The 17361-nt window shown below is 39.8% G+C and overlaps 1 protein-coding gene and 1 long non-coding RNA gene across 2 annotated transcripts in view; one reads left to right on the forward strand and one right to left on the reverse strand.

Moving 5' to 3' along the window:
* Nucleotides 1-17361, forward strand: part of LOC128879388 (uncharacterized) — a 50853-nt gene that overhangs the window by 14631 nt on the left and 18861 nt on the right. The gene's annotated exons all lie outside the window — the stretch shown is intronic.
* LOC128879387 (adenylate cyclase type 6) overlaps nucleotides 1-17361 on the reverse strand; it is a 43943-nt gene that overhangs the window by 12250 nt on the left and 14332 nt on the right. The window contains exons 3-6 of the mRNA XM_054128467.1: nucleotides 10373-10627; nucleotides 9680-9838; nucleotides 7359-7572; nucleotides 6344-6654 (exon numbers count right to left, since the gene is read on the reverse strand). Of these exons, the coding sequence (XP_053984442.1) occupies nucleotides 6344-6654; nucleotides 7359-7572; nucleotides 9680-9838; nucleotides 10373-10627 (939 nt within the window). The remainder of the gene's footprint in view (nucleotides 1-6343; nucleotides 6655-7358; nucleotides 7573-9679; nucleotides 9839-10372; nucleotides 10628-17361) is intronic.

Here is a 17361-nt window from a genome sequence, read left to right on the forward strand (position 1 = left end):
AGCTTCAGGAAACAGGGAGAAGGTACTCGTTGGACAACCAACGGGTTGTTAAGTCGAAGCTTTGTTGGTATGATCTTCATCGTCTAATCTTCACTGGAATCCTGTGTTGGTTATCCTGGGTTGCAGTGATTGAAACTTTGCTTCAAGAATTTTAATAAGATTAATTGTTCGGTGCTGCGCCAACAACGATACTCTTATTAAGATTACATCGATACACTAATTTATCGATTGGATTATGTGGACAATAAGTTTATAGGAAATGATAAGACGCAAGCTTGTTATATTTACGGTTTTAAGTTTGGATGACGTTTACAGGATTCGATGATTTTTTACAAAATTTCTACTACCAAAGGAAATCGCGTTCAGCGAATGCTGCTATCGGCTGTCCTGTTCTGATCAGATTGGAATTTCCTTGCCGAAAAGTAGCTGGATAGTCAAAGGACCAGGTTTATTGAGTTTACGAAGTTGGCAGAATGTCAACAGGCCATTAGTAGTGTACTAATTGCAAAGCCAACTGTAATTAAACTGATGCCACCCTGAAACAGGAAACACTCTATAGATGTGTGATGTAGCTCTTTGATCTAGTCTTCAAGGTGGACCTAGCTAAAATCAATCCTCGCCACTCGCTGTTGTCGCGAGTTATCCTGGAATTTCCGTGAAAGCTTTCTCGGTTCTGTGAGAAAATGAATACAATTTTCCCGTAATTTCCTCAAGTTGTAAAAACATCGCTCGCGATCTTCCTCGCTTGCAATGGTAAAGTAATTGAAAAATTATTCATCTTCCGTGCCCGGTAGAAAATAATCCCTCTATCTCGAGTTATAATTTCCTGGGATTATAAAATTTGAGCAGAGAGGGTAATCCGGAAAAAAGACTCCCATATAAATGTTTCAAACTCGACGGAGATGTTTGAGAATTATTCACAAATTCTAAAGAGATTATCTTTTCTACATTATGCACACGGATCCTTCTTCTTCTTCTTCTTCTTTAGTGGCTCAAGTAGAATTTCACCTACCTGTTTTCATCGCGGACCAATTAATTATTTACAGGTCGCTTGAATCTCCCGCAATATTCATTCGATGGTTAATGTTGACTGTGCAAGATGTCCCAGAATTAGTGCAAGTTGAATTTTTAACGAAAAAATGAATCCTATGATGAACGAAACTACGAAACTTTGTGTGTTTTCTTGTGCTTGGACAAATGATAAAGAAAACGATAAAAGGTAAACTCGCAGAATGTTATTGTAAAGACCTTTAAGAATGTACAAAAGTGTACGATTAATCGTTCGCAGCGAAACATTCATCTTCAAAGCATCAGTTCGGGATGTGCATCGTGGCTGCGGTTTAATCGTGAAAATACCTCCTTTTCCAGACAATTTAACGGTATGGAAACGCAAAAGGTAATTTCCAACAATTTGCGAAATTGCTCGATTAACGGTCATTTAGAGCACGCTTCTGATTCGAGAACCGAAACTCCAGAATCTTCCATCCGAAATCCCAACCGTGACGCGTTATCAATCATTCAAATCAGCCCTTTTTGCCAGGTTGCTGTTTTTTCGATCGTACGATCGATACGAAACCAGAGACAGGAAAAATTGTATTCCAATGATAAATGACGATTAAAACGAACACGCGGTGATTTATTCGTAACGTTTACTTGATTGAACTGTTCAATTTATATTCATCCGTTACATGTCTTTTCGAGGGTTTCACTAAAAAGACGACCATTTATTTTCATGGTTCTTTACAGCATTCCAATATTGCTCGGTTGGAATATACAGTAAAGAAATGGTGCGTTGCGACGAATAGTATGTGTAGGTATATCGATTAACAGAATTATTTACCAAATCCACGTTTTACGTTTAAATGTAGTAAGTGTGACAGCTGAAAGATTCGTTTCTCGTTTTTCTTTCTATTAAAGGTTTTAATTCCATTTGAAGTTTCTCGCATCTGTTGTCAGTTAGCGATGAACAATCCGTTAATTCTTGCAAAAAGTTTCGTTGTCTGTTCCGAGCGTGTTGTGTAGTGGTACGTTCTAAATACTGTTCGTTTTCTTGCGTTGTTTTCTCAACGATAGAATAACAGTTTCCCTTCGGAGATCGTTTAAACTTCTAGGCTATGAGTATACTTACTCTAGCGTCGACGCGTTTCAAGTGCGCGATTCAACAAGTTCTTTTAAACAGTTGTTCGATGTCTGCCATTCCAAAGTATTTGCCTTCCTTCGCAGAGAGCCAGCAATTTCGCAAATTGTCGTGCTATTTCTTTGCTACGGTACGCATCAATGGGCGTTAGTCGCAGAAATAAATAAAAACCCTTTTTTTATTCTATTATTGTAGCCGTAGCTTTATGAAATGTTATAAAAGCTCGATTGCAGCCGAGTTTCCTCGTCGATGTAACAGGCTCTTTTATAATAACGACTCGTTAATTGTACGTTTCAGTTGAGCATTTAAAAGCTGTCATGAAACATCGCGATAAGCTGCTTCTAATTAGGAGATAGGCCCATCAACCCCTTTTTGCCAGAGTTCCCTTACACCTTAAATGGATAAAAAAAATCCGTAGGGCGTTAGTTAGCTAGTAATAAGTGCCCTGGCGCTGTTTAACAGAAACCAGTTTCGGTTACTTTATCCATCAAATCTCGGAATCGAAGCAAGAGACATCACGTCGGCGTCGGCGTCGGCGTCGGATCGACCGTTATCTCGATAGAGTGGTATCTCGCGGTTTGGATAACGCTGCTTTATAACAAATTCCTTTTGCACCGAGATTACCTCCATACTTCGCGATAGCCCTAGCTCGTTAATATGCACAGTGTACCTGCGCTTTGACAGCCTCTATAAGCTCGTGGCAGCTGTCGGAATTGAACAGTCACGGTCAAAGGGTGCCGGACATAAGCCGGTAGACAGGACCAACAGAGAAGACGCTTCTGCCTCTAATAGAGCTTCTCGACGTCACGTTCCAACCGCGATGTGATTGCATCCCGTGTTTCGTCCTCAGAATCCGACGTGTTCAAGCTCCGCCCCCTGTACCGAGTAATTTGTCGTTTCATCAACACTTAGAAACGAGGATTTCTTCCGTCGTGTCTGGGAAACCTGATGTATAACGGAAAAACGTTTATTTTATCACTTGTCTCCAGTGTACAGTCGCGTCTCTTTTGTTTTGTGGAGAGGAACGTTGGTCACGCCCAAGAGTGCTGTCTTCTGAGATTCTTGGAATTTTGATCGAGTACGTGACTCGCAAGTAAACACCGGTGAGTGTTAGGCCTCGATTTCCACGAAACTTTCGACACTTGTTTGTTGTTGTACGCTTGCTATGAATTACGCCACCCTCGGTTCGTGTATCGGTTTATTATCAGATCATCATAATGACAAGTGTCAAGTGACAAGTAATATCGTAAAATTGAAAAGTAACATTTGTGACGAAATTCGTTAGTGTTGATAGTTTGCCGGATATTTACATACAGTATATGAATATATTATACATAACAACGTGGAAATTTACACATCAAAGTACTCGAAAATTTATCCAACGATCGGATGCTTTTCAATAGCAGGATAACGTAAAATTAAATAGTAACAGTAACGATGCATCACCGAGTATCGCGTGTCTGGAATTTTTAATTGTAACAGAAATTATTCATCGATATCCATTAACGTCCAACTTCCACAGGCTTGATTCCTAGGCTTTCAATAAAATGAAACTTAAATAAATCGCTGGGAAAAGAGCAAGCTCGGGTGGCTTGATGGATGAAGACACAAAGCTAGCAGGACATCCAATAAGATCGAACTGTTTCCGCGAGATACAAAAGTCGACCGTGTTAGGTTTATGTTTCCGCGCCTACGATCTGCTTTCTCATCTACATATTATCGACGAACGCATATGTCGTCTTGGATCGTACCTCCTCGTACCATACTTTCTTCAAGGAAAGCAATTTCATCTTTTGATTCGGCTGGATAGATCCGGGTTTAATCGAACAAAACGCGATTAACGTGCCCGTAGTTACGCAACACGCGCTAATTAGACGTCAAAATCGATATCCGACAATTTCATAGGGACAGCATGTTATGGGGAATTTGCATTTCAGCTGGATGAATTACGATAAATCTGACATTTCCGTTGATATTTGACGAGCGAAAAGCTTTGGACATAGCTAATCATTACGCATTTAAATGTTTCCAACGTCCTGAAACAATAGCTGGAAAACTGGTATAAAATACATCAGTTTTCCTGCAATTTCATCTTTGATTGTTTTCCGATACAGGAACTGTTCCAGAACGAGTGAGCCACGATACACGGCCGCGTTTGTCTTTATGCATACATAAGATGTGTGTATGTATACGAGTATACATTGCCGACCATAAATTTCAATACACCACCCCATCGGAAACTTTCCCAAAGAGATACAAACATAATTATTATTTCCGTATGTAAAGTTTGACAAGCAACAGAAACGAAAAATGAAACGCGTGCACTTGTGTAAGGAACAATTATAACGTATATCCAGTGAAAATTCTATACGAAATGATTGCAGAATTGGAAAAATTCAAATTAACCGAGTCGAATCACACAACGTATTCCTCGTTACCGTTCGAAATCCGTCACTTTTAATGTTTTCGTAAATTTTAAAGAGGTCAGAAAAATAAGTACTACCACAAACAGCGGATCACGGCATTTCTAATTCTACAGAAAAATATTGTAGCCTTGTAGGAATTCTCGCGAATATGTATCAGTCTGGTAGTTGCCACGTTAAGCACTGATCCATCACTAAAGGTATCAGTGAAAAGTTTGGAGCTGTTTGTGGTCTACCTGAGACCTATTATTAACACACGCCTTGCGTCATAATAACGCGTGAGGCACGTGTTCTCGATCCAATAGTGCCTTCGATCGCATCGTTTCAGTTAATAATCACGTCGTTACCGACGGCGCTACACGTTGCGCCGAGTCTCGTTCAGGCGTCATTGAAATTTCCGGCCGTAGGCAATAACCCAGCAGCCAGAACTCCGTTATTCAAATTTCCAGATGCAATTTGATATTCGCTACAATGTCCGAAATATTTGAGCGTTGCACGCGACTTTCCGTAAAGATGCGAACACCACAAGGCCAAGAGGTGTGCACTGTAATTAACAAGCTTACGAGCTTGGAACGCAAAGACTTCGAGAATTGTGGCCTGTTACGTGTTGGAATACTAATTTTGACTCGTTATTTTTCGGACAGCATGTAGCACGCAAATTTACCTTCTACCAGAGCAGGTGTGAAAACATACACGAGCAAAATTCATACAGACAAAGAGCGTTGAATATCGAATATGAAATAAACAAGTTTTTTCATTTATAAAAAATAGTATTATGTTCCTAGCAATTTAACGGCAACGATGGATGCGATAGGGGATGTCGAATCGGCGACGATAAACAATAGGATTATTCGAACATTGTCGATCGTTCGTTTTGTTCGACACTAAATTCTCGATATTCCAACAGTCGAATACACCTGCAGCAACGGTCGAACGAGTGAGCTACCCAGGTACACAAAGTCCTGTCACTACCAGACGTAATGATCAGAGGAATTATTAACCAAAATCCCACGATCGATACGTATTATACGAATGACAGTCTAAACAGAAGATATCAAGCGTGTACCGCAGCTTTCAGAATTATACTGCTGAGCTACAGAGAATGCCTCTGGATGACATTTAAATCGAGTTATCATATTTGTGAAAACGGTTTATACGCGTTCGATCAAAATTTCGTATTACGTATAATAAAACAGTCAATTGTAGCATCGACATTTTCAAGCTATAATGTAATTTATATCGTAATCATTGATCAAGGATAGAGCTGGATACTATTTAGAAAAAAAAAGTATTTAAAATACTACTTTAGATAATAAGTGCTATATGGAAGAAATATAAATCACGAGAATACAATTGAGAAGAATATCATTCAAGAGAATATACGGTAGTTCAAGAGGATTATATTCAAAAAAATATAATCCGAGTGTTTCACGATGGACTGTACATCGAGTCCTTAAAAAAAGTTCCTAACGTTGCCAGCCAGAAGTGAAAGTTTGTCCCTAGTCGCTAGATTAGAGAATATGATAAAAATATGATAAAACGTGAATCGAATGTGAAAAAAAAAAACACCCAAGTTAATTTTAAACACTGAAGCATTGTTTCAAAGTTTCAAAGAAAAAATATGAGCGGTGCTACATTTATATTCCGCAGCGTGGATGTACTGCATATATCGTCGAGAAAAATTCCCGAGTATTAGCTTTTTTCCGTTTTGAAAGTGGAATTTTTCCATAATTCACTGGAACACGCGAAAGAGTAGTTTATGAGCGTCGGTAATCATACTCACGTGTTCCATCATGGCCGGGTAATGCGATGGGTAGAGGGTGTACGCGCCGATAAGATGTGCCAGTGAAAAAACAACGCCGGCTATGCAGGCGTGACGCAGTCGGATTGGTAGTAGAGCGTAGGCCATGTAAATGAAGAAGCAAACGGCCCAAGCAGCAGCGAGAGGACCACCGCTTCTATGCTCCTTTGAACCCAGAGCTAGATGAACGTTGAGCGCTACTTGAAGCGCCAGTAACGTCACCAGAACGATCCCGCTGACACCGGCCAGCCAAATTTCGTTCATGCCTGGTCTAGATATCGCCACCACCAAAACTGAAATTAGAACAAATACGAATAATGAAATATCCATTAGCACAAGAGTTAGTATTAGGTTGTTCCAAAAGTTTCCTTCGTTTTATTAGTTAGTCATACAGGATGGAGTGAAATTCGTATTACACCCGGCCAAGCTGTGAATATCTGTCTATGTGAAAAAATAAGACAAAAATTTACTATAACATTTTTTTTACCCATGGCTTCGTTTCCGAGAAAATCTGTGTATTTAATATTTATTTGGCAAAGTGGAAGTCGAACACGATGTACTTGGAAATGTTTTCGAGTACTCGGTATTTTATCTTATACATACACTCTTGGCGTTTCACAGAAAGTTACGTAATTTCCTGTGCGAAAGAAAGCGGCGGTTTCGAGTAAAAGTATTTCGAGTTTCTGAGTAAACGATTTTTTGTTTTTCTTCAAAAGCATAGCTTACAAGGAATATCAGCCAAATGTTACACATCGATGTTGACGAAACTTGATTACTTGATACACAGGTAGAGCAATGAAAAGTATTAGACACGCATTAGTTTTTATACAGTTATGCGTAGCATAACTATAGCACCACGTTGGACTGATTAAAATTCCTATGCGACAAATAGTAAGTATAATCCATCGGTTGATCCGCGTATAATAATATTACAAAGGATCGGATATTACTATTCTCGGATAATTCTGAAAATATCGAAAGTCTGATTTCCACTTACCAGCATAAACCGCTATGGAGATAACTATCGTGACAGCCAGGAACAGATTCTCAGGTCTTTCGAGCATGACTAGAAACTGCTCATTGTTCTCCAGAATCAGTCTCGAAATTAACAGCAGGCACAAAGCTAGCGCCAGACCAGCTAGTAGGCCGAGTACGTGTATCGTGTTGCTCTGATTCATTCGTAGGAAGTAACGTTGGTATAGCATCTCCACCTGAAATGGAATCATAGGATAAATTGTTATTTTCTACATTTCTTCAATATTCGAGAAACTGCCTATACAGGCAGAGTCTACCTGTCAAGTCATGCCACCGTTTTCGAAAAATCAAACTTCATTGCACGGGAAAGCATTCCTAACCGCGCGCACTTCCGTGGTAAATGAAATTTTTATCGAACCGTTAACTGCGTACATAGCGGAGGTGTTATTTAATTCACACTGCATATTACGTTAAACGTTCCTAGAGACTTGGTCGGAATCTGGAGCCGACAGATTGCAATTCACGCAAACTAGATGCGTTGATGATTAAAAAATGGAACGAGATCGTCGAGCAGGATCGTTCCATGCTCGACCGAATAAATTAATTAAAATTAATTAGATATCACTCGCGTTCGCTGCTGCTCGGCGCGGCGCCGGTATGCTTGTACCTCGTCAATTTGTTTACGATTGCAGCTAGTCGAGATACCCTCCAAACGATCGAAAATAGATCATCAAAATTAAATCAGTCGCACCTCGTTCTTGGAGGAGCTTCGAGCGGATCTGATTTAATTACTCTTGATTATTTGAAATACACCAAGTACTTACTTTATTACTTTAGATAATCCCAGTTCAATTTAGATCGCGTATCATAAGCTCGGTCTAAGCAAACTCGTCATGTTGCTGGCAGCACGATAAAATTGCTCGAAAGTCCCAAAACATCCACGCTCAAGTTTAGACAGGTGACGTGATTAATGAAACGTGTAATGCAACGCTTGTCGCTTAGTCTATATCTATAGCTAGGTGTACACTGAAAGCGGAGTTTAAACAAACTATCGATGTACCCTTTCCGCTAGGCTTTGTGTCTCGAATTGCACGTTGTATTACACTTTGTAGCGAACAAAATACTCGGAACTTGTATCGGTGTTGCTGCTAGATATTTATATTCTTATTTATTCTTATATTACGGAAAGTGTAAAGGCAACATTAATTGTAAGTCTGTGTAGATTTCTGTTAATCTAACACAAAATTTTCTACAGTGTTGTTTGTTCTTGTCATCGTTATTATTATGTTAGGTTTATATATTATTACTATTATTACTACTGTGAGATGCATATTAGTGAAATTCGCTGTATTAGACAAAAGGAGAGGGAACAAGAGGAAGAAATAGACAGAGTAGGGATTCAGTTTCTGTGCTGCAGAACTTGTCGGAATGAAATTCACTGTAGAAATGCATTATACTCGTGACTACGAGAGTACGTCGAATGAGAGAACTTTATACTTGATGTAACTAAGGAATAGAGGTGTAAGATCCATCTTTGTGTTATGTTGAGCCACCCAGAGATTCATACAGCAACGGAATGACGTGATCACATTTACAAGTGGAGAAGTAGTTACGAGTATGAGAATTCGAATAGATTGAACGTGATACGAAATAATTTAGGTTACATAGGCGCAATGTTAATCGAAAAAACAACGTTAGGCGATAAATGTGAATATTCCTGTACGACTGAGTAAAAACTTAAAATTGAAGAATCATTTGTATTGTAAATAAATTACGCTGAATCTTTAGGCAATATTAGAAGGAATTCGTTACAGCTATCGACCATAACTTTGTTGGTCTTAAAATGTCGTGGAGATACCGATTTAGAAGGCAATTTCCGGTGACTAAATTTAAAATTTCCAACACCGCAAGCAGCCCAGACTCGAGCTGTCGATAGTCGATTAATTAGCAAGACATTTTCCTCGTTTAATGAGCATCTAAACAAAATCTACATAAATATGTAGTTTGATGATGAAGATCAGCAAGTAATCCTGGAAATTCTATGTTTTTTTATATTTAGTTAAGCAATTTAAGTTATCGTGTTACAGTGGCATGGCTCGTAACTTTCAGTTACTTACAGTCTAGTATTTGTTATTCAGTGTAAACAAGTAACTGCTTAAACATTCGAAAGTAATTCCAACCATCAAGCTCAAAGTAAATTGAACGCTATGTAGTAGTTTGAAAACGCGCGAGAGTGTCTTCGACAAATTCAGAGACAAACTTTTTCAACCTAGGAGATGGAGAACGCAATACAAGATTCAGGGTAAATAGTCCACGGTGAAAGGACTTTTTCTACCAAGTTACCTGCAAGTTTTTGAAGCGGTGCGAAGCGCAGAGCGAGTTCAAAAACCGGCACAGAGCACATTTCCTCGGTCGTTGCGTTATCGACGTGTTCACGGTGGCTTCTTGCGTCGTTTCCCTTCCTGTTGCGAGACCAACCCCAACTTCCGAGCCTCTGCTCATCTGTGGGTAAATCAAAGTACGTGGATTAAAGCAATATTTTCCTTTTCGATGGGCTCTTGATTTGTTGAAGGAAACTTGTATGCAAACATTGACTGTTCAAGTACTGGGTATTTTAGCCCAGTTAACAGACGCATTAAGACTGTCTTCGTTCTCTAACTCCGCTCAACTATTTGATTAATTCGTCATTCGATTACCCTAGCTCTGACAAAACTGTTACCAATAAATATAACCGAATAAAGTCCTCGACACGCCCCAAGTATAACATAGTCAAAACCGTTCACAGCGTGACCATTAGTCCCGGAACTTTGGGAACGATTAATCATATCACGGTGACCGGCCAGCGCATCGGGAACATTCCAAGAAAACAGTTTACCCCGAGCACATTTATCCAGGGGTGAATGCATCAGTGCACACCCCTCCAACTAAAGTACACTCTTTCGGCGCGGAAGGGCAAAGCCAACAGAATAAAGTGGTTTCATCCCCACTGTTGTCCTGTTCGCTTTCGGTCTGAATTTCGTCGTAGCCGTGACTCACCGTGATAATGGAGGGACGCGGTGCACCGGTGAAATGCTCGATCACCTCCCAATTGGACTTCCTCAGCGGGGTATGAGGGGTACGTGGCGTATTCGGTGTATGAGGTTGAGAGGAAGGAGCCGAGGACTCTGGAGGATCCAGGAGCAACTCGACTCTGGCTTTGCCGCGATCGTTGTTGCTCACGTGTTGTCTTAAGCTGGCCCATCTTCTGGTACTTTTCACGGATCCGGTTACCGACCTGCCAGCTACCTCGCCCTGTCGATCAAACATCGAACACGATTAATAAAGGCTACGAGAAAGCATTCGTACAGTAATTCATTCAACTTGTCGAAATATCGTAAACTTGTTCTTTCGTTCGTTTCTTATCGATTGGTTTATTCGTTCGGACAACACTCTTATGGAGACACTTCCGGGTTACCGGGTTGGATCGTCGAGACATCTCCATCGAAACGATCTCGCTAAAAGAAAGTAGACGTCATTTCTCGCGAACCATTAGTAAGATAAAATTAATGAAACGTCCTTGAACGATGCAACGATGCGCCCAGAGTAAGACATATTGAAAGGAACAGGACTGAAAGGACACGAGGCGAGCTTTCTCCGACTGATTAGGAAACAGAAATTTAATACGACTCGGGCGTCCTTCGCTCTTCTTTCACTGTAGCAACGAGCTGCTCTCTTAAAGAGCTTCCTTGAAAACCTTTTGTAATGTGTACAGGATCCTAAACACCACTTACAATTAGTAGAAAGTATATTTCTTGATATTTGAAAAGTTCAGAGGAGAAATAATCTCATCGTAACATAATCTTTTCCAGTAAAAATTACCAAAATCTATCTTACATAAGTTGATTTTTTTTTTGTCAATTGAATTCTTTTTTTAAAATTTTCAATTAGATTTTTACGCTTTCACAATCAATCGGTTTGAATCAACTATTTTCTATAATTGTCCATTGTCTTTAAATATTTTCTAAAGATCCTTGCAATATCACACCGAGTTCTTTACTATGGGAAACCAAGCTACAACAACCCCTAGCCCTGTACTCCATTTTTCTTTCTGCCGCGAGTTGGCAGACTCTCCCAGCGATTGTAAAGGATTTGAGAATTCTATTATCCGTCGCTTTCTTCTCGCTTGAACAACTGAATAACGTCCCGTATCATGCAAGATGTACTTTGTTTGCTTCATATCCCTGTATTTTCATTCGCCTTCAAAAGATGAGATCCTTAATCTTACTTTATAAATCTGTCCTTACTGCGTCGAATGGAAAGGAGGGTGGGATATGTAATACTTTGAACCGTCGTATGCGCTTTTTGATATTAAAGCCCTAATATCTTCTTCGCTGAATTATTTAAATTGCGATTCCTGCAACGTCACACGTCCCGTAGTGAAAGGATTAACGAGCACGCTGTTCCCCGATGGCATCAATAGTTTAAATATGGAAACGATAGCTTCCATTGGCTAAAATAAGAAAAGCATCTGCTTCACGTTTGAATTATCCTCGCGATAAAATTGCGGTTCCTTTAAAGTGGAATGAAGAAACGGTCCTGTGTGCTCGATCACGTTTTTTCTTCTTGCCACCGGTGGTTACTGATGAAACGCAAATATCCGGTCGGTTTTCCATTTGCTCGCGATCGGGGACGATCATGGAAAACACACCCGAGTTTTTTCGCGGATGAGAAGTAATTACGTCGGAGTAGAACGGGAGGACCTCATTAATCCTGCTCCACTGATCAATAAAGTTTAATAAAGCGCGTTATTTCCGTTCCTCGGGACGAATCATGCTGCCTCCCCAACCGCTATCGTACACCTGAACAATTGTTCTAGCGAAATTTGCTAATCCGGTCGATGTCTGCACTGGAAACGAACCGTTTTTGTTCTCCGGATACGCGTTCGACGCTTTTATTACCAGGTTGTCTTCCATCGTAGCCTGTTTCGCTTTTTCCAAATGAGTATTCGCCCGTTAGACTAGTTTCGTTAGTTCTAAATAGAACGACAGACTGGAAACTCTGTTATTTTATCGTTCAATTTCTTCTGTGCTAGAAAATTACTGTTTGTATTAGAACGAGAGAAGATCAATTAAGAAACAATGCCTAACGGAGTGCCTCTTGATGGATTGTTGCGAAATAATGCTTAAATTCTTGAATCGTGTTTCTCATATTCGAATTGTCAGAGTAACTATAGGTGGCCAAGAACCTCAGTTTGTGATTTATAGTTTGTATATATACTTGATGCATTAGGTCTGTGTTTTATATTTACGCTTTAAATTCATATTTTATATTTATACAGATTCACTCTTCCCATTGAAAGCCTGCGTCCCCACCATTCGTGTTACTTCATGTTGACAGAGGGACAGTTGCGGATGTCGGCGCAGCGTACAGAAGCGTACGTTAGGGCACGAGCACGCGACGATGAGTTCAATCACGTTGTTCCGTTCCTCTCGCGGCAACTTGACGTACAAGATTATTTTGTAGGGTGACGGAAAAATGGATCATGTTAATAAATGTTACACTCATTCCACACTAATAGCGGACTGTATCGTATTTAATCAGAGAAATAGAATTCCTAATTTTGGGATAGGTCTGTACAATAAGAATCTAAAGTGAAAACAACGAGAAATACGTTCTCTCGCTCTTCGTCCAGTGAACCACCAACATGTTTCTACGTTTTCAAATACATATAAAAAAAAAAAAAAAAAAAAATCATGTCGAATTGAGTAACCTCTTCCTTTACGGAGTCGATTAAAAAGGTTTGTCATTCGCAAACTGTGAGTTATATCGTATTGTCCATAAGCCGTCCAGTGTGCTCGCGGTAGAGACTTATTGATAGGTCGCGTAATAGAAACGCGGGGTTATCGTCTCAATGTTTCGAATGCTTTGCGGATAACCACCGAAAGATACACAGTAGTTTTATTGGTCCAGAAATCTGTATTCCGGTCGACTTGAGCCTTCCAAGTTCCAGCCAAGTTGTTTACTCGTGGAGTTAGTATCGGCTTCTATAGCACTTGGGCCCTGTCGAGTTCAAGGGTCACGAATATAACGCAAACTACTAACGAGTTAACCAAAACTTTCGGTGCGTGTATATTCCGCAAAGTTGGAGCAGAGTGGCAGGGAAGTTTGAGGAATTTCGTGAGCTATCATTGACGAGGGATCGGGTTCGTTGGTAGCGTTTCTAACTAATTAAGGTCTGACAAGTTAAAGAATCGAATCAAGAACGCATCTGCCAACTGCTCCGTTGAAACGAATTCTAACAAGTTTGGTGTTTTCGTTCGCAGATTATTCTTCTTAAACATTTCTTGGGTAAGGTTATTATCGATACAAATTTATTTCAATCTGAAAATATCATAATACGATTGTTTATTTTTATATTATTACATACTGTATGTATTTTGCAATTTTCTATAAACGCATCAAAATCCGCGGACCAATTATAAGATACAAATAGCACTTGGATTTGCTACATTAGTTTCCATTCCATCTGTTGGCCAGCAAAATTTAAAGCATCAACTTGAACACCAACCCAAATGTTTATATGCAATTAAATAGCGGCAACAGTTTGGACCTCGAGCTGTTCAAAATTGAATTAGACTTAATTCAAATGAATCTGACTGCCATTTCCCAAGCATTCTTCAATTAAATACCACGACAGATGCGGTTGAATTAATTCGATCGAGCTTTGGTATTTGATTTAATTATCGCGATCCAGTCTTTCGTTGTACGCGCACGGTCGAAACGATTTACGCACAGGGGAGATAACAAGACCCGCCGATAATTTTGTAGCCCGATATGTGTCGCTAAGTACCGCGAACGCGTTAATCACCGACAACCATCGAACGTGCTCCATTAATTATCACTGGTTGCGACGCCGCGACCTCGTGCTGCGATTCACGGCTTCTGCGAGACGAGACGAGACGAGACGAGAAGCGAATGGAAAATCAGTTGTCGGGAAAGCGGACGATGCTCCAAGTAACAACGAGGCTCGATGCAAATGTTGCACGCTACGAGGAATAAAAGAGCGGTTAGGTTGCTCGACGACGTAGAAAAATGAGAAACACTCGCCCAGGGACCTCGTTATCTTGGAACAAAGAGGGTTTCACGGGGAATTCGTGTCGTTTATGATCGAACCGTTTGGGGCAAACTATTCCCCTACATCGCGTCAAATTTCATGTCCACGGTAATTGAGTGTGTTACACTCCAACGATACGTAATTTTCTTTTATTCTGATTTCGTTGGTAACGATGCGTTTGAAATTTATAAAAGCATTCCAAAGTCTTTCTAATCGAACGCAAACTTAGCCTTTCACAATTTTATACATCGTGTACTTTTGTAATGGTGAATCCGTCATTTTGCATTTTGCGATTGTAATATCAGTCGGTGAATGTGAAACAGCCGAGGAAAGTGAAAAACAATTCCAACTTTCTGCTTTATGACAGAGTTAATGCGAATTCGAATAGGTAGCAAGTATTCGAAAATTCATGGCAGGTGATACGTTATCAAGTTTTCACGCGGATCGAGTACAATGTGCATGCATAGACAAAGAAATCAGTCGACACGCGACAGTTTGGAACTCTCTCAACTCCAGCTAGCCCCGTCGACAAACGATAACAGTTATTCTATGATTTCACGCTACGATACAAAGGTCTCTAGAAAAATGTTGTACAGGGTGAAGCATTTCAAACAGGTCATCTGTTTAAAATCCGCTTACTTTAAGCGATAGAAGAAAAATTGTCCAACAGGAGTTGTTTGATTTCGAATGGCACGTAACGTGGTGACAATTCCTTTTTTTATCGGTGTAATAGAATATAAATTATTCAAAATGATGACCTTGAATTTTACAGATAATAAAGACCAACAAAATAAAACAAAATTTTCAACCGTGAACACGAAATGAAATTTATAAATTATTTTGGCAATCCTTGGTATTAAAGCCTACAAATAATTTCCGAATCACCGAATTCCGTTTAATTAGAAAGCTGATTCGATAATCAATAATAATAATTAATAGCACGGATTTTGAAGCTCCGTTGGATTTTATAATTAATCGCGTAACAGTTACAGGTCAAATGTTCTCTGGTATAATTCTCACTAAAACTTGTGAATGTAGAATTCCCCATTTAACTATTTCAATTATAATACGCTATCAGATAGCGGTTTTACCCGGTAACAAATTTCGTTGATTTCGAACGCTTCTGACGTTATCCGCTGCGTGGGTAAAATTATGGAAATTCTGAGACTCGTTCAAAATTTACCAAGTGTGAGACGGTTGCTTTGAAACGCGAAATGTGAAACGCGAAACGTTTGAACATTTAGCATCCGCCGCCCAGCACGACGGGTACTTACCAAATCGACGAGCCAAAATTTCCATCGCGATTTGTTTTTCATACACTGTTTGCTTAATATCGTCTAATAATTCAGTACGATGATATAGAAATTAAATAATCGTACTCTTCTCAAAGAATGCGTATTGTTTATTTGACAGTACGAAAGTAGATGACTAAATTAACACAAGAATCAAATAATTTTCTAATGTACATGTCGGCCATATTGAATCTGCCATTTTGAATTTCGATATTCTGATGTCAGATTCGTAATCAGCGATCGGAAAAATGATGACGTACCAATTTTTATATTTATCTGTCAGCTCCTATTTTTGACCAGATTTTCGCGATTTCAGACCCTGCGGTGGTCGTCTAGCGTTAAATTTAACTCGGCAGGCAGCAATAATTGCTCGTCGAAAAAGAGAATAGTGGAAACTCGGTAGTACGAGCCGTCCTCTTTCGGCAGGGTGGTTGAAAATGTCGCGCGGTGGGAATTTACTTTAAATATTGGACGCTCTGCTTCACATGTACTTTCCGCGAGAATGGAAGCAGATGGAACCACTCGGAACCTTTGTGTTTGTTGCTTGATCGTCGAAACGATTAATTAATCGTTTTCCGCATCAACAGTTACGTTCGACGTTCTCTGCCGATTCGAACCTTTTCTCGGAACGCAAACTACAAAGGATTGTTTTCAATGAAATGATATAAAGCAGAATGAAACGAGAACCGTTAGACAGAAGAGATTTTGCACGTGCCGATGTGATTTTTTTGTGAAGCAAGCGAGGTTTTCACCTGTGACGGATTAAGAAAGTTATGGCAATCTGTTATATTAGGTGGTCCGAAAAGTTTCTTTCGCGACTTACACTCGCCTGCTTTGGCTGGGAGTATTTATATAAATCTCATTGTTTTAGAAATCAAAAGTTATCCTTTTCAATCTGTTGAGAATGAGCACTACATGCTTGTATTTTTAACGGTGTAAATATTTGCGTCCGTTGGTCCAGTCCCCTCCCTGGTAAAGGTCAGTATTACCTGAGGAGGACAGCAGTTTATAAGACCAGAAAACTAAATAAAGATAAAGATAAAGATAATTTAAATTAATTTAAGATATTTGTATCTGTTATTCGAAATAAATGTATTTCGTGTAACCATCAAACAAATTGATTCAGGAAAAATCAAACATGGTTCAACGAGATTCAAGGGAAGGCCTGTCGACAGGAAAATCACTTTGACATGGGTTCCCCTTTATTGTTACGTATCGGATAACAAGCTTGCAGATTCGTTGGCTAAAGCTGCTATTCTGTCAACATTTCATTCAAATTGTGTACTTTTCATCAACTTCATAAGATAGATCAAACAAAGATCCATAAACGCATCAGAGGATGGGTGGTAGAATCAAGGCATGCATATAAATTCTATATTATAGGAGTCTAAACGCAAAATAATGCACAGAGATTCGAAACCACGAACCACAGTCGACCGCTTTACCTACGCGACCAATCCCGTACCCTACGTTTTGTGTTCTTATTTGACTCCTTATTGTTGGGTATGGGAGGCGCGGATACTACACTCGGCTATCCTGAATTAACATTCATTTGCCCTCGAATGTCCGTTTTCTCGGGTTTCGCGTCTCAAGAACAGTGCGCGCCGCGCCCTCTTTCGCGAGTGTACTCCCCTCTCTCT

The sequence above is a fragment of the Hylaeus volcanicus genome, chromosome 7, assembly GCF_026283585.1.
Source record: "Hylaeus volcanicus isolate JK05 chromosome 7, UHH_iyHylVolc1.0_haploid, whole genome shotgun sequence".
In the NCBI taxonomy this organism is placed as follows: domain Eukaryota; kingdom Metazoa; phylum Arthropoda; class Insecta; order Hymenoptera; family Colletidae; genus Hylaeus; species Hylaeus volcanicus.